The following is a 21,299-nucleotide window of genomic DNA, read 5'->3' as shown; positions in this document are numbered from 1 at the left end:
TCAAACCAAAATTCTGAAGAAAACATTCTACCTGGAAGGGAACAGCTGTCATTTAATAGTAGTGGACTTTTATTTTCACCATTGACTGCAGGACTTCTGGATCTTTCTTGACAGGGTGAATTAAATCTATGTAAAATTGCTGAATTTTCTTCTTCCAGAGCTTGTTTCAACCATCGCTGAATAAAACAGAATACATGAATGAACAGGAATCAGTTTGTAGCTGTTTATATAGCCTGTAAATACAGAGCCGATTCCAAAAGCATTTCACTACCATGGATGGTAGTAAGGAATGAGTTGGCATTTGGCTCATTCTACATTTTTACTTCCAAAGAAAAGTTTACCTTCTTGCATGAACCAGAAATGTTTTCAGCAGGTTCTTTTCTTCTCCTTTTTTCTGAAAGGAATGGTGAAGTAAATCTAATATAATGCTTAGGAGTAGAGTATACATGGGGGCTGTAAGTGAGACCTGGTAAAGAATTGAGTTGTGTAGCTAACACTTCAGGATCTGTAGTTATGCGTAGAGGCCTTTCTGAAAGGCCATCTGAAGGTTTTCCTGTCTTCTCATTCTTCTCACTTAACCATTCATTGACCAAGTGCTAGAGAAAAGAAAAAAATTGGATCATTATATATGTAATTCCAAATTCTCCTACTGAATATTCTAATATCAGATTTGAAATTGGTGTATTATCTAAAACGATAAATTGGGTAATTTAAATCATTCATATGTGATCAAAATAACAGTATGTCCTTTTACATTTTCTTAGTTATCTACTGTTACTCTGAAACTTTTTACCCAATTATTTTGTAGAACAAAACATATAGTTGCTTTTTAAATATTTATATTACATGAAATTTATATTACTTTTTTTTTGAGACAAGATCTCTGTCATCAGGCTGGAGTGCAGTGGTGCAGTCTCGGCTTACTGAAGCCTCCGCCCCCTGGGCTCAGGTGATCCCTCCACTTCAGCCTCCCGAGTAGCTGGGACAAGGCACTCACCACCACGCCTGGCTAATTTTTAAAGTATTTTGTAGAGACAAGGTCCACTATATTGCCCAGGCTGGTCTCAACCCCTGGGCTCAAGCAATCCTCCCGCCTCAGCCTTGCAAAGTGCTGAGTTTACAGGTGTGAGCCACCGTGCCCAGCCAAGCTTTTTAATATAGTTACAACTAGAGACACGTCAGTACCATTTTATTAAACACACTAAATTTAGGTTTACTACTGCTTCTATTATAGGTATAAAATGTTCCATCTGTTAGAAAAATCTGATTTTAGGCAGTGTTTTCCTACAATAGCTGCCCATCAGAATCTCCTGGAGATGAGGACAGTGCACAGTACTTTTTTTGAGAAAGGGTGAGTTGTCCAGCCTGGAGTGCAGTGGCGTGATCATGGCTCACTGTAGCCTCGACCTCCTGGGCTCAAGTCATCCTACCACCTTAGCCTCCCGAGTAGCTGGGACTACAGGTGTGCACCACCATGCCCAGCTAATTTTTTTGTTTTTAATTTTCTGTAGAGACAGGGTCTCGTTAAGCTGCCCAGGCTGGTTGTGAACTCGTGGGCTCAAGTGATCCTCCCACCTTAACCTCCCCAAATATTGGGATTGCAGGCATAAGCCACCACACCTGGCTCACGATACATATATATTTAAAAGTCACCATTGACAATCCCTGATTTAAGGGGTTGGGAATAGCTCTTAAGGTTCTTGTGCTTTGAAATTTTTCAGTCATTAATTCTGCTGATTCTTTGATCTACAACATAACATAATACAGTCTCTATTGGCTATATGAATATACCTGACCCTGAAGTATAAATTACTACTTTAAAAAAAACGAGTAACCATTCATATTGTTATCTAGTTAGCAAATGATATTTTAATTTCCAAGTGTAAATGTAACTTATAGAAAATATGGCCGGGTGTGGTGGCTCAAGCCTGTAATCACAGCACTTTGGGAGGCTGAGGCAGGTGGATCACAAGGTCAGGAGATGGAGACCATCCTGGCCAACATAGTGAAACCCTGTTTCTACTAAAATACAAAAAAATTAGCCGGGTGTGGTGGTGCGCGCCTGTAGTCCAGCTACTCAGGAGGCTGAGGCAGGAGAAGCACTTGAACCCGGGAGGCAGAGCTTGCAGTGAGCCAAGATCACACCACTGCACTCCAGCATGGGCAACAGAGTGAGACTCCGTCTCAAAAAAAAAAAGAAAGAAAATGTACAGAACTTAGTATATATAAATGTGCATATGTATACACACACACACACACATTTTAAAAATCTACCCATCCTTTTTTCCAAAGGTAACCACTATAAACATTTTAGCATCTTTTCTGTCCCTCTATGTATATAGAACTCCATTCCTAGGACAGCAGTAGAATGCAGTAGTGAAACACATGGAGTCTGGAGCCAGACTGCTAGGAGGGTGAATCCTGGCTTTGCCATTTACACTGTGCCCACGAGCAAGTTAAGTAACTTTTTTATATCTCAATCTTTATCTGTAAAAGAAGGGTTGTGATAGAACCTAGTTCTATAAATAGGATTGTTATGAAGATTAAAAGTTCAATAACATACATAAAGCTCTTAGAACAGTATCTGGCACAGAAAAAGTGACATGTATTATTAAACTGAATGAGGCCTTTAGGGGAAATCATGATAATTTGGTACTCTGTCAAACAGTATGTTGTTTAAAATAACAAAATCTGCAGGCAAAAGAGGCTTTTTAAGAGAATCAGATAGGATGTAGAAGCCTACATCTCAGACCAGGGATTTAAATGAATTTATAGTACCACAACTTTGTTAAAAGTTTAATAAAAGGTAGGGATTATGTCGTATTTGTAATTGAGAAAGTAGTTTCACTTCTTTTAAGCCTGAGGTTTTTTCTTTTCACTTTACGAAGTTAGAATTTTTTTTGTCCATTGTTACAGGCAAATATTGGGTTGCTTAAGCTATGGCGGTGCAGTAAGGAGAGTACAGACTTTGAATTAGAAACAACTGTGTTTAGATTGTCTCTAATGAAACCTGTGACTTTGGCAAGTAAATTATTTAACTTGTGCTATTAAAATATAACCCTGGGTTCATACTAGAATTTTACTAAACGTACACATCATGGTTTCGCAGCATGCCTACAAACTGTATTGAATTAGGTAAGAACAAAGACAGAATAAATGAAATTTCAAAGTAAAGTGTGTGAGAACTATACATTCATGATCTACCCCTAAACAGCATAAGGATTACCACACTTTAGTATCTCTGCCCCAGTCTGCTGTACTCTAGTCAGAGTGGGAGACAAAGAGCAGCTTCATTAGGATGTTCTGTTATTTCTGATCTGAAAAAGCTCAGGTTGTTTCCCGTAATTGCTTAAGTCTGACAGTAGTGTTTCAGAGATTTTTATTAATAATTACACCTAAAACTACTCTTTCTTACAAATTTTCATAGTACATTCTGTGGAAATCAATTTCTTCACATTTAATTCTTATAATCTACCTATACAATGAAATTTATAAAAATATAAAGGATAACACATCTAAAACCAGTTTCAGAGAAGTATATATTTTGTACATAAAGTAGACAAACTTAAAGAAATCATGAATTGCAATACTAAAAAAGTCCTGATAAACTGAATGTAACTTTATCTTCACAGTAATGCAAACATTTATATTAATTTTACAGTTTTGGAATTCTCATTCTTAGTTTAAAAATCTGCAAGTATAAAAACTGCCTCTTACTGTTTATTATGAGGTCTTAAAAATCCAATTTTTAAAACACCAATATAATTAATATAAGAAACTGTTAGAAAAACAGTTCTTACATTCATTAGAATCATACCTTCTTTGTTTTGGGGTACTTTGTAGGACATTTATTAAGTGCTGGAACTTCAGTTTCAGTAATTATTTCTGCTAGTGCAGTTTCAGTTTCTGGTTCTATTGTAAGTACAGTATTTTCAATATCATTTTGTTGTGAAGTAACTTCTATATCAGGAGAAGATGGCTGGATATCTGAACACATGCTGACAGTTCTGTGTCTCCGACGCTGCTGTCCAATGTGAGTCCTACTCCGAGAAAAACTTTTTCTCTGTTTAGTTCTATTTACTTTGGCAGGGGTTGGCTTGCTAGCATTTTCTTCTTTTGCTTGTTCCTAATTCAAAATACAAGCGAATGGAACTTTTTATACTACATATATATAAAGTTTAAATATAGTAGCATTATTCTACTTCAGAAGCCAACTTTCCAGAATTTTTGAATTCTGATATATAATAAAGAACAGAGATAATATATAGTCTTATTTCAAGCTGAAACTCCCATAGGATCTGAAAAATGCTATTAAAAAGCTAATAGACATTATTTTAAATTCCTTATAAGTAATTAATGCAAGTAATAGACATTTTATTTGAAAGTGTTTAAGAAAATAAAACTAGACCTGAATAAATAATACCTGAATAACTTCAGCATCACTGACAATCTGTGTATCTTTACATTCAGTTTTAACTTCAGTTTTGGCTGTGCTGATCCTTTCCAAAGCTTGTTCTCTTCTTTTCTCTCTCTTTTCAAGTCTGGCAAAAGCTTGCAAAATTGCTTCCATTTTTCTTTCTTCTCTTGTCTATGAAATTTAAATTTTAAGTGACATCATAAATATCATTGCTCAAAAGTAAAATTAAGTCCAAATGTTTGTGATAAATGTACAAAATAATTGCTATGATACTATTAGCAAACTACTTCTATTATTGGTGGATATGGGGAAAAAAAACATTTCTGTTCATTCAAGACCTTTCAGAATTCCCATCATCTTGGTAAGCCCTGTTATTGCAAATATTTCATGAAGGAAACACTTGGATGACTTGAGTGTTAATGATAAGGGTAAAACAAAACAAAAAAGCCTCAAAAATTACATTGTTTTACCAAACCAAAAATCTTTTAATAATACAGAAGTCAGCCTTTTAAGAAAAGATCCAAAATCCCTAAGGTAATGATATGTTGAAAAGGTAAAATTCATATGCACTTGAGTGAGTATATTATTGACATACTGCAGCAGGATGTTGTGAGGTAAAGTCTTGCATTTAAAAATTATGACTCTCATTTGGTAAGTATCTCTGTGACTCCAGGCAAGTTAACCTTTCTGAGACAGTAAGATGTGCGTAATAAAACTTGAACTTCTCTGAGTTGTTATTTGGTTCCAACAGAAAATATGAGGTTTTCAAACAGTAGTTGGAAAATGGTGGGCGTTCTGTATGTTAATTATTATTTCTACTTTAGCCCTCTTGCCCTCCATTGTAATTCTTATAAAGTATTCCTCTACCTTCTGCTTTTCCTGTGTTACACTGACAATTCAAGACAGGGACTGAGAAGCAGCCAAGTGTTCCTTTGAGCATTAGTTCTCTATCCAAAGAGAACATTAAGAGTAAGACCCAGAGCCCTGACCAGTAGGCCTGACAGATGCTTCAGCTCTAAACCAGAACCAGGAACCACATCCATCAACTGTCCAGTTCTTAAAATGAAAAGAACCAGGTCCTGAGGCTCAGATCCATTTGTCTTTCCTCCTTTATTACCATCGATGTGAGGAAGAAAGATCAGAAACTCAAGGTCTGGATGCCATAGTCTTCTCAATATTGGAGCTTTAGTTCCAGTAATTACCAGCAGAGATTCAAGCCTCAAGATACCTACACTTTGGAAACTACTGTTTACCTGTTCCTATATTTTTGGTGGTGTTGTTGTTGTTGTTACACTCAGCAAGGGAACAAAATACTATGTCAACAAAAGTACTCTAATAATACTTCTAAGTTTCTAATTTGTTACAGCAAATTTCCATATTGCAAACATGACTCTGAGGAAACTGAGGTCCAAAGAGGTAAGGTTCTTTGTTCATGGATTACGTATCTGTATCTCACTTCTCCTAGTCTGGGATGGGCAAACACTACAATAGCACATGCAAAAGATGGTTCTACTTGTTCACTGGAACTGAAAGTTTTACAGCTGAATTCTTTCCTTACAAAATTCCTTATTTTTGGGCTTTTAAATTACCTTTACCCCTTTTTGTCGTGTGGTTCTCTGTGTGGTTTTTATCAGGGCTTCTCTAAAACCCTGAATTTAGAAGAGGAGAAATTTGGAGTAACTAAAAAGATCATTTTCCCAAACTGCGCTTTACCTGATGAACCTGGTTGGAGAGGAGGGATTAATTACTATGGTTATTTCTTTTCAAAAAATTTAAAATGAAAAATTTGGGGAAAGTATATTTTTCCAGAAGAAACAAACTTGTCTTGGCAAGAATCATTATATGTGTAAAAGAAAAAACTACCCACAAGGTGGGCACCCAAGGAAGATATTTTTTGTAGTATGATTATCCTGGGTGTTCTAAGGTAAATACGAATTTATGCCAAAAGAGTCTGACATAGTCCAATATTTTCTTGTTTGGGATACAAGAAATATTTTCTTGTTTTGGTCACAGATAAAACTATATGATACAAACATTCAGTTAAAAAATCAGACTCCCCTGTAAACACTACAGCTAATTTACAGTCAGAGCAAAATCCTGTATTTAGAGATGGTTCATAATCTTCTAGAGTTGATCAGGATCTTAAAAAATAATGTGGTCCAATACTGCTGAAGAAACCAAAGCCCATGTGTATTAAGTGACTCATTCAAAAGCAGAGCCATAATTATTATGCATGTTTCCTGGCTCCTAATTTACTCTTCTTTCCAGTTACTGCTGCTACATAAAGCAAAACTCTTCCTACATTACTACAGCTGGGTAAGAATAATGCTTAAGCTTCATTTCCTAACAGCTTTAAACCTAGCTTTATCTTAAAATACACAAATATTTTGGATTATAAACATGCCTGATTTTCTACATTTATTTTTAATTTCTTAAAGGTCATGTCATTCAGCTTTTCTAGTCATCATTACATACAGTACATTCTTTGACACAGCCATGTATATGGTACCTAAAGACAAAATTTGCCCATTTTATAGCTCTAACTGAAAAATAAGTTTTATTCTTCGAGGTAGTTAGAGCTGACTCTAGAGATAAATTAGGATTCCTAATTAACCCCCGCAGACTTTCCATAGCCCCTAACACCTGTGCTATATAATCTAAACTCGATAGATTTCCCATGAAATCTATACATTGTTTTTATGACATATGTCTTAGTTTATGGTTTTACAAGAGTAAATACCGAGCATTGTAATTTCCTATAAGCAGTCTGCTTAATAATATCCCCATCACAAAGCAAGGCTCCCATCTCCACAAAAAAATTTAGGCTGGGCGCAGTGGTTTACGCCTGTAATCCCAGCACTTTGGGAGGCCGAGGCGGGTGGATCATGAGGTCAAGAGATCAAGACCATCCTGGCTAACATGGTGAAACCCCATCTTTACTAAAAAAAAATTAGCCAGGTGTGGCACGCGCCTGTAGTCCCAGCTACTTGGGAGGTTGAGGCAGGAGAATCACTTAAACCAGGGAGGTGGAGGTTGCAGTGAGCTGAGATTGCGCCACTGCACTCCAGCCCGGTGACAAAGCGAGACTCTGTCTCAGGAAAAAAAAAAAAAAAAAAAATTTAGTGGAACATGGTAGCATGCACCTGTAGTTCAGGCTACTCCAGACACTGAGGCAGGAGGATTGCTTGAGTCCAGGAGTTGGAGGCTGCCGTGAGCTACTGGTAATACCACTGCACTCTAGCTTGGGCAACAGAGCGAGACCCTGTCTTTATCTAAAAATAAAATAGGAAAAGGAAAGCCAGAGCCCACCTACAAAATCACCCTATTCTTTGGTCTTGAAATAGAGAAATTAAATGATTCCTTGCTCAAAAAAACTTGTTACCCTTTTATATAACAAAGAAAAACTTATAAATCTAAAAAGATGGGTAAGATTATTTGTTACCAATAAAAATCATTCCAAAATAACACGTATGGCTTGTGTGGTGTCTCCATTTCCTCTATCATATGATGATTGAATTTATACTCATGGCACTCTTTATTATTTTGATACTCATTTGTTATTTCTTCTTCCCCATTCTCTACGAAAGCTTCTCCAGAGCAGTGACCTTGCCTTCTTTGCTCATCCGATATCTCAAATGGCAAGCACTCACATTTTTTTTAAATGAGTAACAACTGTGTGTACATTATGTCAAGCACGTATCACTGTTACTTAAAGACATGTAACTAACTGGAAGCATTTCAACAATTTTGGAAATCTTGAATTAGAAGGCAGCTAAAGCTGATTAACCTCATTTTGTGTGAACTGAGTACCTAATAAAAATAGGTGGCTGGGCGCAGTGACTCACGCGTATAATCCCAGCACTTTGGGAGGCAGAGGTGGGTGGATCATCACAAGGTCAGGAGACCAGCCTGGCCAACATGGTGAAACCCCATCTCTACTAAAGATACAAAAAATTAGCCATGCGTGGTGGTGGGCACCTGCAATCCCAGCTACTTGGGAGGCTGAGGCAGGAGAATCACTTGAACCCAGGAGGCAGAGGTTGCGGTGAGCCAAGATTGCGCCACTGCACTCCAGACCTGGCGACAGAGTGTGACTCCGTCTCAAAAAAAAAAAAATAAAAATAAAAATAATAGGTTCTCTTTCATTAACACCACAATGTCATTAATTACTCATCTTTAGAAATAAAATTCCCAGTCTCTACAAATAGAGAAAACAGGATCTTACAAAAAAAATCAGCATCAACTGAGGACAGAACAGGGAGTTGGATAACATCTCAAATTCTGTCACCAGATGACTTTTCTGGCAACAAATTTATCCTATTTTTTTATTAAAGCATTGCATCTGCTAAAGTGATTTTCTAAAGTCAGTCAAGTTTTCCGAGAGACATTTAGTAATACCATGGATTCTGTAGTGTTTTCCCACAGTGTCTGTTCCACTGAATAACACTCTGTGGGGGTCAAAGGTGTTATCCACAAGAAACTGCAAGGGTATACAAGTTTAGGAAAATCTGACAATTGTGTCAAGTTTTTAAACACATGTACACTGGGAATCTGAAAAGGAAGGATATGGTATAGTGCTCATCACAGTAAACTGGTCACAGCCCTTTTTCACAAAGCATCTCAAATTATACTTGTGTGGAATACTTCTTGATGTGAAGGATGAAAGCCGAGAAAATTGTGGAGAATCCTGCACAATCCAGGGCAAGGCCTCCAGATCATGCATTACCTGAACTACAGGGAAGCTTCATTCAGTTCACATTCGTGGGCCTATATCTGTCTATCTTTCCTCAAGTGGTTGTTATGAACATTCAGTTAGCTCATTTATTGACGGTCTACTTTTTTGCCCACCATTTTTTATTCCCCTAGGAGCTAGGGCTACAACAATGAATAAAACTAAGTTTTTTCCCTCATGAAGTTCATGTTGTGGTGGTATAAAAATTCTAGACTATCATACCTGCTTGACAAGTCCAGGAATCTCTTGCCTACGTGATTTCCTTGTCATACCCTTTCACTGTTTCTCAAATGTCTGTCCTTTTAAATATGAAGACAACACTGAATCATCTTCTGTGGACTCAATTTTAAGCAATCTGACAATATAGGCCATCAAATATTACCAAGATTATATTCCCAAAATACATTATGAGGGTTATGAAAAATTACTTGGAAATATTTTAAAACTATAAAGGAGACTTTTCATGCCATTATAAATGGGGGAGGAAGTGTCTTTTTTTTTTTTTTTTTTGAGCCTTTCACTGTCACCCAGGCTGGAGTGCAGTGATGCCATCTTGGCTCACTGCAACCTCCTCTTCTGGGTTCAAGTGGTTCTTGTGCCTCAGCCTCCCAAGTAGCTGGGATTACAGGCATGTGCCACCATGCCTGGCTAATTTTTGTATTTTTAGTAGAGATGGAGTTTTGCCATGTCACCCAGTCTGGTCTCGAACTCGTGGACTCAAGTGATCCACCCACCTTGGCCTCCCAAAGTGCTGGGGTTGCAGGCGTGAGCCACCAAGCCCAGCAACAAGTCTCTTTTAGTATTTAAATCTTTCAGAAGTTTGCTGCTTTTAAAATGAACACTATAAGCTACAGGTATACCCCCCAGTATCTAATCCCCTTCCACATGTACTGTTTATATGACAAGATTACAGCCACCTAGCCCCACCTCCACAAACATACTAGGAGGACACTCAGTAGTGCCCTGGTTTTTGGAATCAAGTGAGTATAAACAGTCTACTGTATTTCAGTCTACTGGGCTTATGGTAAGATTTTCCTAATGTACAATAAACATGCAGTTCCACATAACTTAGCCACAAACTTGCTTTTGTAAAAGCAGGTAACAAATTCTTAATGAAAAAAAAGACAAAATATAATGGATGGAAAAAGAAAATGTTCATAAAAGAAAAATCCAAAAGGCCAAAGGGGGTAGAGGTAATGGAACTGGAAATGAAAAGGCTTTCCATCTTGGCCACATAAATATTCTTTCATGAAATCTTCATCCCTGAGTATTTTGTGTGACCTGTAGCCAACTTTTATCTCCCTAGTACCCCTCTCCTCCTCCAAAAATAGCCTATAATCCTAACCAAATATATTTACAGCTCTCTCCAGGATTTCCCCCTGGAAAAATACATTCCATGAAACTTTGTCATAAGCTAACCTGTATTTGGTTAAACCCTACTCAAAAGGTCCATCATAAATATAAATACAAAAATATATTAAATATACATAAATATAAATATGTATTACCTAGAGTTCATGAAACGATCTGATCTCTCCCCAGCTATAAGTTATCTATCATATTTATATTTCCTTCACTTATTGCTGAGTTGTATTTATTTTTGTGAATACTCCTAAAAGCAGAGATACTGCCTTATCTTCCATTCTCATTTTAAAAAATGAAGCCAACAACCAAAATACATAAATACCCTGGTGCACTTTTTGGAAATTCAGCATGATTTTAATCGGTGGTATATGAAATTATGTATACAGGTTAAAATTGCCAATTTTGTATTTTTCAAGCTGTACTACAAAAGGATAGGGTGAAGTACAATAGATCCCACTTACTCACAAGGGATACATTTCAAGACCACTAAAGCATGCCTGAAACTGCAGATAGTACTGAACCCTATATATACAGTGCTGTTTTTTCCTATACATATGTAACTATAACAACATGGAACAATTATAACCATATACTATAATGAAAGTTATGTGAATGTGATCTCTCTCTCAAAATATCTTAATATGTTGAACCTCAGTGGGTAACTGAAACCTGGGAAAGCAAACCTGCAGATAAGGAGGGACTACTGTACATTTAAATTTGGTGATTACATGGAGTTTATCTGGGAGGATGTTATTCCTGACTCGTCGTATTCCAATCTGATAAATATACATGATACCGAGTCTAGGTGAGCATCTTACATCTGAAATGCTCCGAAATCCAGAACTTTTTGATAGCCAACATGGTGCTCAAAGGAAACACTCATTGGAGCATTTCAGATTTTTGGATTTGGGATGTTCAACTGGTAAGTGCAATGCAAATATTCCAAAATATTAATCCTGGAAAATTTCTGGTCCTGGAAAAGTAATACTCAACCTGTATCTCCATAATGGTTTGGAAGTCTATCTTGTCACAGGTGGAAATTTAAATCAGTCTGACATAAGTTTCTCAAGAGTAGTATGCTACCATCTTTATTCTACCTAGTTTTAGTTGTCCCTCTTTGTCACTTTTTGACTTGACGTTATCTTTCTGACTTCTGATGTTAATCTAACCAATATAAAAATCAAGACTAGGAAAATAAAAGGTGATTCATTTTGAACTTTTCAAAACCAAATATAATACTTGGGGGTGGGGAACTCTACTAATTGCTTAGGAATCCTAGGATGCATGATTTTTCATTCTGCTTATTTGACTACATCAAAAAATTCTGTAATGCAAACATCAAAGCAAATGAACCAATTAGAAGTAACAATTGTGATGACTTGGAGAGCTATGGGTCAGGAGCCAAGGATTTTTAGATTTTAATTTCATATCCTTTCGAAATACCAAATTCAAGACATTTATACTTTGCAAGTTTTCCACATTTTATTCCCATGAAAAATACTCAGTTTCATATCCACCTTAGTGGCAGATGGCAGAATATATTAAAATGGATATAAAAACTTTGAAGTATTCATCTTACTATAGCATACTAATAAGCAAAATCAGGACCAAAAATGGATTCCAAGTAAGTAAGCCAATATACATATATATTTTCTAAGTTCCACCAAGTTTAACATTGAGTATACAATTCTCTTTTTTTTTGGAGATGGAGTTTCGCTCTTGTTGCCCAGGCTGGAGTGCAATGGCGTGATCTCGGTTCACTGCAACCTCCGCCTCCCAGGTTCAAGTGATTCTCCTGCCTCAGCCTCCCAAGTGGCTGGGATTACAGTCGCATGCCACCATGCCCAGCTAACTTTTTTGTATTTTTAGTAGAGACGGGGTTTCATCATATTGGTCAGGCTGGTCTCAAACTCCTGACCTCAGATGATCCACCCGTCTCAGCCTCCCAAAGTGGTGGGATTACAGGCGTGAGCCACCGCGCCCAGCAAATATCCAGTTTTCTTCTGGTATCTAGAAATGAGGATGTTCTAAGATCCACTAACTTTGTCAGCATTTATAAAAGAATATATATTTAAAGTAGCCCCATACAAATATTTTTAAACAGAATTCAATCTGAATAAAATTATTGTATTTATGGGCAAAGAACAAACCCCCACTGGTTTTCTGTTTTTGTTTGTTTTGTGACAGGGAACTCACTCTGTCATCACCTAGGCTGGAGTGCAGTGATAGGATCACAGCCAGTGCAGCCTTGACCTCCTAGACTCAAGTGATCCTCCCGCTTCAGCATCCTGAATAGCTGGGACTACAGGCATGCACTGTCACACCTGGCTAATTTTTAAATTTTTTGTACAGATGAGGTCTCGCTATATTGCCCATGGTAGGTCTTTAACTCCTGGGCTGAAGTGATCTTCCCACCTAAGCCTCCCAAAGTGCTGGGATTACAGATGTGAGCTACCACGCCTGGCCTATGATTTTTTTTTTTTATTTCATTTTTTCTCCAAAGTGGTCGCTACAGCCCTTAAAAGCCAGTTATAGAAGAGGTTCCTCCCACCAGACACATGCCATACACAGAAACAAGTAATACTCTAAATTGGTTTCCTAAAAATTCCCAGCACAAGGCTGTGTCAGTTGAAGAATGAATAAACAGAACAATACTAAAAATCAATACTCAATAAAGAGCCATAGGTAAGTTAAAAAGGCACACATAACTTACATATAATTGAATCTCAAAAAAAGGTTCAAGATAATCCCTTTAGGTACAAGAATTCCTCCTTTATAAACTCCTCTAATATTTTCTATTTGCTTTTCTTCTAATACTACCTTATCTCAACAGACCCAGTGTTCCTGAAATCCTAAGGCTCTGAAACAGTTCTTCGTTGTTTTCAGAATTTTGAGTATCAATAATTCATCAATATTAGAAAACTATCAAGGTGATACAAACAGGCACATATTAAGTAGGTCAACAATGACCAAACTTGTTTTTTTGAAGACGGAGTCTTGCTCTGTCGTCCAGGTTGGAGTGCAGTGGCATGATTTCAGCGCACTGCAACCTCCACCTCCCGGGTTCAAGCAATTCTCCCACTTCAGCCTCTTGAATAGCTGGGAATATAAGCCTGGCTAATTTTTGTATTTTTACTAGAGACGGGGTTTTGCCATGTTGACCAGGCTGGTCTTGAACTTCTGGCCTCAGGTAATCCACCCACCTTGGCCTCCCAAAGTGAGTGATGTGCGCGACCGCTCCCAGCCAACAATGACCAAACTTTCAAACATCCCACCCTTAAATATGTGACGTGAGAGTCCATGGAATACAACATAAAAACCCCGAAAACAGGACACAAAGGACCATACAAAGTAAAGGGGAATGGGGAGCACCTATCATAAGGCCATCAGTCAGTTTGTAAAGTCATTTTCAAATTTTAGGGCATGGAAAGTATACCATATTTTCTTAACTGGCTGATATATCAAATGCTAAATTACCTTCACTGAAAGATCAAATGCTAAATTACCATAATTTGTGAGAAAATATCCTGTCCTAATTTTTATACAGATAAAAGATTTGTAAATAGTACAAGGAATATACATCCTAAATTTATTTTAATGAGAACCTTATTGTATGATAGCAGTGTGAGACTGTACAAATAGCTACCAGTGGTAGGTTTTTTTTTTTTTTTGCATAAGCAATTTATTTGGTGCTATAGTAAGGTTTAAAGTTCTGCTTTTATTATATTTCAAATCATGAGAGGATACATTTAGCTAACAAAAGACATTCTGAACAGTAATTGTGGCATTAAAATTTATTAATAGTTCAGTGTGGATTTATTAAAATATTAATAGTTATTACTCCCAAAATGTTCATATTTCTTAAATGTCATACATTCTTAAATCTCTAATGAACAACCAATAAAAATACAAGATTAGTGGAATTTATTTAAATGGTAATGACCAAACCAAATAAAAATGCTCAATGGCACATCATTCGCTAACTTCAAAGAATAATGTAAAAGCCCATGTAAAGGCAGCAACAATTACCATATGCAGAGCAGCTGTCACTAAGCCCAAACTACTGGCTTCCCAACTTACCATCTTCCTTTTCCTTTCTGCAATCTGCTCCTCTGATTCCATTTCTACTTCATTACTAATAGGAGTTTTTTCTTCTATATCATCAATAAAATCTGGTTCCTGAAAAATGGAAATGACTTCTTTATACAAACTATTACTCCATCTATACAACTAGTGATATTAAACTATTTTAATGTCTTTCAACCACAACAAATTCAACATGTACATATCAGCCTATTTAAATTATTTAAGAAATTTAAAACTGGTTTCCTAATTCAAGACACTTTTCAAAATTATGCAATCAAATACTTTCGCTTTTTAAATTTTAGCCAATCAAGTTTTTATCAATATAGGTCAAATATGGTAGCATGGCCTTATATTTACAGAGTTCCCAAAACATAAACATATAAATTATTTCAGAAAAACCCGCAAATACCCAGTGCTCAATAAGTGTTTGTTCAGTTGAAAGTTTAAGGGAAATCATTTCTAGAAGATAGGGCCCTGGAAATGAGCAAAACCTTACTTAATTTTCACATTTTAATGATCCCTCCTAACTGTTTTTTGTTTATAGAGGACATATAACAATATATTTACTGGTGGGGCAGATAGACTTTGGCCAAACTTTACCCCCAAAATTACCTTATATGTTCTTAGTGAATTTTCTCTTAAAAATTTTATTTGCTGTTATTGTGACATGCTTATAGAATTGATAAGATTACCAGCATCCACGTGTTTAAAGAAAGAAAATTTTGCAGCTTAAGACTTTAAATAAGAATATTTATTATGAACATAAAGTGCCATCTAGAAGATTTTTAAGTTACCTAGTCTTAGGAAAATCTTGTCTGCAATTCTGCAAGGATTTGCTTGCTGAGCTGTTTCTTAATAATTCAACAAATATTGTACAAATTCTAGCAGAACCTGTATTTTACACTTATGAATACTTCATTAAATGACAGACTGGACTTAAAAATACTTCAAACAATTATACATAGAACAAAGAAGAGGATAAAATATGACAGATTATTTTCCTTTGTTTATTCAATTTCATTGAGAGCAGAGTTCAGTACCTGATTATTTGATACTGATAGTCTCAGTGGAGAAAGCTTTCTTTGTTTAGTTTCTGGGCTCTTCATTTTGTTGGTCGTTCCTTCACAATCCAAAGTAATATTCTGATTTTGTGTATCTTTTTCTTTTGAAATATCTTTGTCTTTTTTTCCTTTTTTCCGTCTGGTCTCATAACCACTATTGATATTTTCCATGGATTCAGAACTACGTTTTAGAACAGGGCACTCTGGGTTTTCTTTGAGGCATGCACAGTCCACCTTGTACTTACTGGAAAGATAACCAGTTAAATATTTATTTCAAAATATAAAACAAAACTGGAAATTTTCTAATCCATTTTAAGCTGCAACTCCACAAAACTGTATGCAATTACTATTAATTATATATAAGCAATCCTTTTTGGTAATTTACATTCCTAGTTAACTACCACAAAAAATTTTTTTCATTAAAACAATATAATAATTAGATGTTGATTTCTGACCAGATATTAGGCCTTCAATCATAAGTATAACTGGTACAGGTTGAGCATGCCTTACCTGAAATGCTTAGGACCAGAAGGGTTGTGGATTTTGGAATGTTTGCATATATATATAGAGATATCTTGGGGAATGGGGTCCAGGTCTAATCACAAAATTCACTCATGTTTCATATAGGCTAAAAGTAATTTTATACAATATATTTAATAATTCTGTGCCTGAAAAAAAGTTCTGACTGCACTTTGACTGTGACCTGTCATATGAGGTCAGGTGTAGAATTTTCTACTTGTGGCATCATGTCAGTGCTCAAAAAGTTTAGGATGGCCAGGCACAGTGGCTCTCGCCTGTAATCCCAGAACTTTGGGAGGCCAAGGCGGGCAGATCACTTGAGACCAGCCTGGCCAACATGGTGAAACCCCGTCTCTACTAAAAATACAAAAATTACCTGGCCATGGTGGCAGGCACCTGTAATCCTGGCTATGCGATAGGCTAAGGCAGGAGAATCGCCTGAACCCAGGAGGCAGAAGTTGCAGTGAGCCGAGATTGTGCCACTGCATTCCAGCCTGGGTGACAGAGTGAGACTCCATCCAAAAAAAAAAAACAAAAAAAGTTTAGGATTTTGGATTTCAGATTTTTGCATGAGGGATGCTCAACATGTAATATGTTACAGAAGAAGAAAAAAACACATTAAAACTTTGAGTCTTTTAAAGCAAAATGATACTGTGGTTTACACAAAACATTAAGGCAGAAACCATAATTACTTCAGTATCCCAGAGTGCTATATAAAATACTGATCTGAAATGTGACCTACATAAAAAACACTAGGTATAACAAATACTAAACTTCAACTAGTTTGTCCTACCCTTTAAGGAATGATAGCAACAACCAGGTTTCTTTAAAAAGCTACCGTGATAAAATTTAATGTTTCCTTTTCACCATACTAAGTGTTCCCTCTTTCAAATGGAAGCCTGAGAAATAACTGCACTCTGTCTCATCTTCACAGTAAGGATATTACCCCCATTTTACAAGTGAGATTAAAACTCACTGAGGATTAGCATCTTGTCCAACGTTACACAGTTAATAAGTGGAAGGGACGGCATTTAGATCCAGGTCTGTATGACTCTCAGGCGCTTGTACTTTTCATTTCAATGTTTCTCAACTCTGACTACTTTATCTTTACCACAGCTGCTAAGATGTAGTTCATCTCTATGATACAGGTCAAATGCCCAAACCTCAGTTAAACAATAATACAAATCTCCCACTTTGCATGTTTTAAGTAGTTGAATGTTTGTTCACAATAAGAACAATTTACTTATTAAGTGTCTAATATTCCTAACTCATTTACTTTTAAAACTGCTAGAAAGATTCAAATCCAACTTCCTAATTCTGTGAACCAGGGAGAGAATTCAAACATTTATGGTCCTACCTCCCGCCTCCCAAATCAGGTATTAACAGATACTAGCTTGAAACTCGTTCTAGATGTTTGATTTTATGACAACAGAACTACAAACGATAATGATGGCAACAGCTTTTGTTTATTAAGCACTTTAGGTGAGTATTATTCTTCTCATATACTTGAGGTAATGCAGCACAAAGTGATGAAGAAATTGGTCCAAGGTTACGTAGTAAGTGACCAAGCCAGGATTTGAAACCAGACAGATTACATTCTTAACCTCTATGGGATATGTAATCCCACAAAGCATTGAGCAAAGAACTATGCTAAATCTCCTACCTTCTAGAGGAGAAAAGACTAAAATGATATGATAAATCTGACTGCAATAATCAGTAGAAATGGATACTAAAGGAAGAGAGATTTCACCAAGAGAAAACATAATGAACATTTTAAAAATTTCATTTAAAAAGAATATCACACAAAGTTTAAAAATATATAGAATAAGAGGAACTGAATCGAATTGCTTATAACCCAAGACTACAGAATATATAAAGAACTTCCGGAAAAAAAAAAAAAAGGCAAGAAAACAGCTACCCAAAAGAAAGATGGACAGATGATATGATCAGGCAATTCACAAGAGAGAAAGCCAAATGACAATATAGAAAAAGACCTCTGGGAGGCTGGGCGTGGTAACTCACGCTTGTAATCCCAGCACTTTGGGAGGCCGAGGCGGGTGGATTGCCTGAGCTCAGGAGTTGGAGACCAGCCTGGGCAACACGGTGAAACCCCATCTCTACTAAAACACAAAAAATTAGCCAGGCATGGCAGTGTGCGCCTGCAGTCCCAGCTACTCGGGAGGCTGAAGCAGAGAATTGCTTGAACCCAGGAGGTGGAGGTTGCAGTGAGCCGGGATTGTGCCACTGCACTCCAGCCTGGGTGACAGAGCGAGACTCCATCTCAAAGGAAAAAAAAAGAAAAGAAAAAGACCTCTGCATTCATGAATAATCAAGGATAATGGTAAATAAAAATATTAATATAAAGAGATACCATTCAACATGAGCTAGCATATATATAATATATATGCTATTATATAAGCATATATAATATATATAAGCATATATATAGCATGTATATGCTAATATATATTTTATTCTATACCACTCCACATGAGCTAGCATATATATAATATATATTAGCACATATATAGCACATATGCTATAATATATTATACGATATATATTATGTATTATATATTATATATGCTATATATATTATACATGCCAATATGCTACATATATTTGCCAACAAATAGCATATACAGTGTATAATTAATACATAGCATATATATGCTAATATATAACACATACTATATATGCTAGCTCATGTGGAGTGGTATATTTTATATATATTGTTTATTTTTATATATATATATTTTTTTATTTATTTTATTTTTTTTTATTTTTTGAGATGGAGTCTCGCTCTGTCACCCAGGCTGGAGTGCAGTGGTGCAATATTGGCTCACTGCAACCTCCACCTCCCGGGTTCAAGTGATTCTCCTGTCTCGGCCTCCTGAGTAGCTGGGATTACAGATGTGCACCACCACACCTGGCTAATTTTTGTATTTTTAGTAGAGATGGAGTTTCATCATGTTGGCCAGGCTGGTCTTGATCTCCTGACCTCAGGTGATCCGCCCACCATGGCCTCCCACAGTGCTGAGATTACAGCCGTGAGTCACAGCAACCAGCATGTATTTTTAAAGTCTTAAGAGTAAAGAAGTACAGCAAGGCAATAAATTACTTAGGAAACTAGTACAAGCTGCTTAAACATTCACTCACATCTGGCAAAAACTCATGCTGTACACATTCTACAACCCAGCAATTCCACTTCTATGTCCCTACCATGGAGAGAACATGTACGTACTATGTTCCTACCATGGAGAAGACATGTACACACATGCAGACATGTTCAGAAAGCCCTAAGAGCATTCTTTTGTCAATATAAAGGTCAATAGTGAAATGGATAAATACCATAGGCAGTGAAAATAAATGAAGTATAGGTACACACAATGCAGGTTAATCTCACGTAATAAATGTGAAAAAAATGCAAAAGGATACAGCGTTACAATTTACATAAAAGTTTAAAAATATACAAAATTCTAGATAATACTTGCCAACAAATACAGACATAGTAAAAAGTTAAAGAAATCAAATTAAAGGGCTGGTCGTGGTGGCTCATGCCTGTAATCTCAACACTTTGGGAGGCCGAGGCGGGCGGATCATGAGGTCAGGGGATGGAGACCATCCCGGCTAACACGGTGAAACCCCATCTCTACTAAAAATACAAAACAAAATTAGTCAGGCGTGGTGGCGGGCCTATAGTCCCAGCTACTCGGGAGGCCGAGGCAGGAGAATGGCATGAACCTGGGAGGCGGAGCTTGCAGTGAGCTGAAATGGTGCCACTGCACTACATCCTGGGCGACAGAGCAAGACTCTGTCTCAAAAAAAAAAAAAAAAAAAAAAAAAAATCAAATTAAAGATAGATAGTGAAGGAGGGAAGACAGATGCAATGTGGCTGCTAAACGTTAAGGGGCTTCAATGGATAATGTTTTAATTTCTTAATTTGAGAAATACATGGGTGTTTATATTATTATCTTATTTTATTTTATTTTTGAGATGTTTTGCTCTTGTTACCCAGCTGGAGTGTAGTGGCACAATCTCGGCTCACTGCAACCTCTGTCTCCCAGGTTCAAGCGATTCTCCTGACTCAGCCTCCCAAGTAGCTGGGATTACAGGCATGTGCCACCATGCCCGGCTAATTTTGTATTTTTAGTAGAGACGGGGTTTCACCATGTTGGCCAGGCTGGTTTTGAACCCCTGACCTCAGGTGATCCACCCGCCTCAGCCTCCCAGTGTGCTGGGATTACAGGCATGAGCCACTGCACCTGGCCGGGTGTTTGTATTATTGTTTACATTTTTCTATTAAATTTTTAAAAACTGAAACAAGTTTCCATATTGCTGACCCTTGAACAACACAAGTTTGAACTGTGCACATATACATGGATTTTTTTCAATACATATATTGGAAAAACGTTTGGAAATTTGCAACAATTGCAACAATTTGAAAAAACAGACAAACGATGTAGCCTAGAAATATTTAAAAAAGAAAAAGAAAAAGGTATGTCAAGAATGCATATGCATGTAGATAGTAGTCTATCATTTATTACCATAAAATATACACAAATTATAAAAAGTTAAAATTTATCAAAACCTATGCACACACATACAGACCTTACATGGTGCCATTCACACTCCACAGTCATGTAAAGACGTATTATTAAATCATAACTATTTAAAACTAACTGTAGTACATTTTGTACTACTATAATAATTTTGTAGCCACCTCCTGTTGCTATTGTGGTGCCTCAAGTGTTGGGAGTATCTATGTAAAATGCCATGTGACACATGCCCAGGAGCAGTTCATCTCTCAGTAAATTGTGTATGGCAATAAAAAGTGATCTCTTGTGGTTCTCACGAATTCTTCATAGTCTTTAGTGCAATACAGTAATTTTTTTTTTTTTTTTTTTTTTTGAGACAGAGTCTTGCTCTGTCGCTCAGGCTGCAGTGCAGTGGTCCGATCTTGGCTCACTACAACCTCCACTTCCCGGGTTCAAGCAATTCTTCTGCCTCAGCCTCCCGAGTAGCTGGGATTACAGGGGCCCGCCACCATGCCCGGATAATTTTTTTTATTTTTAGTAGAGATGGGGTTTCATCATGTTTGCCAGGCTGGTCTTGAACT

At 36.8% G+C, this 21,299-nt stretch overlaps 1 protein-coding gene across 10 annotated transcripts in view; it reads right to left on the bottom strand.

Moving 5' to 3' along the window:
• KMT2E (lysine methyltransferase 2E (inactive)) overlaps window positions 1-21,299 on the bottom strand; it is a 102,685-nt gene that overhangs the window by 8,115 nt on the left and 73,271 nt on the right. For all 10 annotated transcript variants that reach the window (XM_002818325.6, XM_054560595.2, XM_054560591.2 and 7 more), the window contains 6 exons: window positions 15,641-15,905; window positions 14,595-14,693; window positions 4,424-4,588; window positions 3,818-4,126; window positions 342-596; window positions 32-176 (listed from right to left, as the gene is read on the bottom strand). In XM_002818325.6, coding sequence (XP_002818371.3) covers window positions 32-176; window positions 342-596; window positions 3,818-4,126; window positions 4,424-4,588; window positions 14,595-14,693; window positions 15,641-15,905 — 1,238 coding nt within the window. The remainder of the gene's footprint in view (window positions 1-31; window positions 177-341; window positions 597-3,817; window positions 4,127-4,423; window positions 4,589-14,594; window positions 14,694-15,640; window positions 15,906-21,299) is intronic.

Source organism: Pongo abelii, chromosome 6 (assembly GCF_028885655.2).
Source record: "Pongo abelii isolate AG06213 chromosome 6, NHGRI_mPonAbe1-v2.0_pri, whole genome shotgun sequence".
Classification (NCBI taxonomy): Eukaryota; Metazoa; Chordata; class Mammalia; order Primates; family Hominidae; genus Pongo; species Pongo abelii.
The sequence above is the reverse complement of the archived record's forward strand: the minus strand, read 5'-3'. Positions and strand labels throughout refer to the sequence as shown.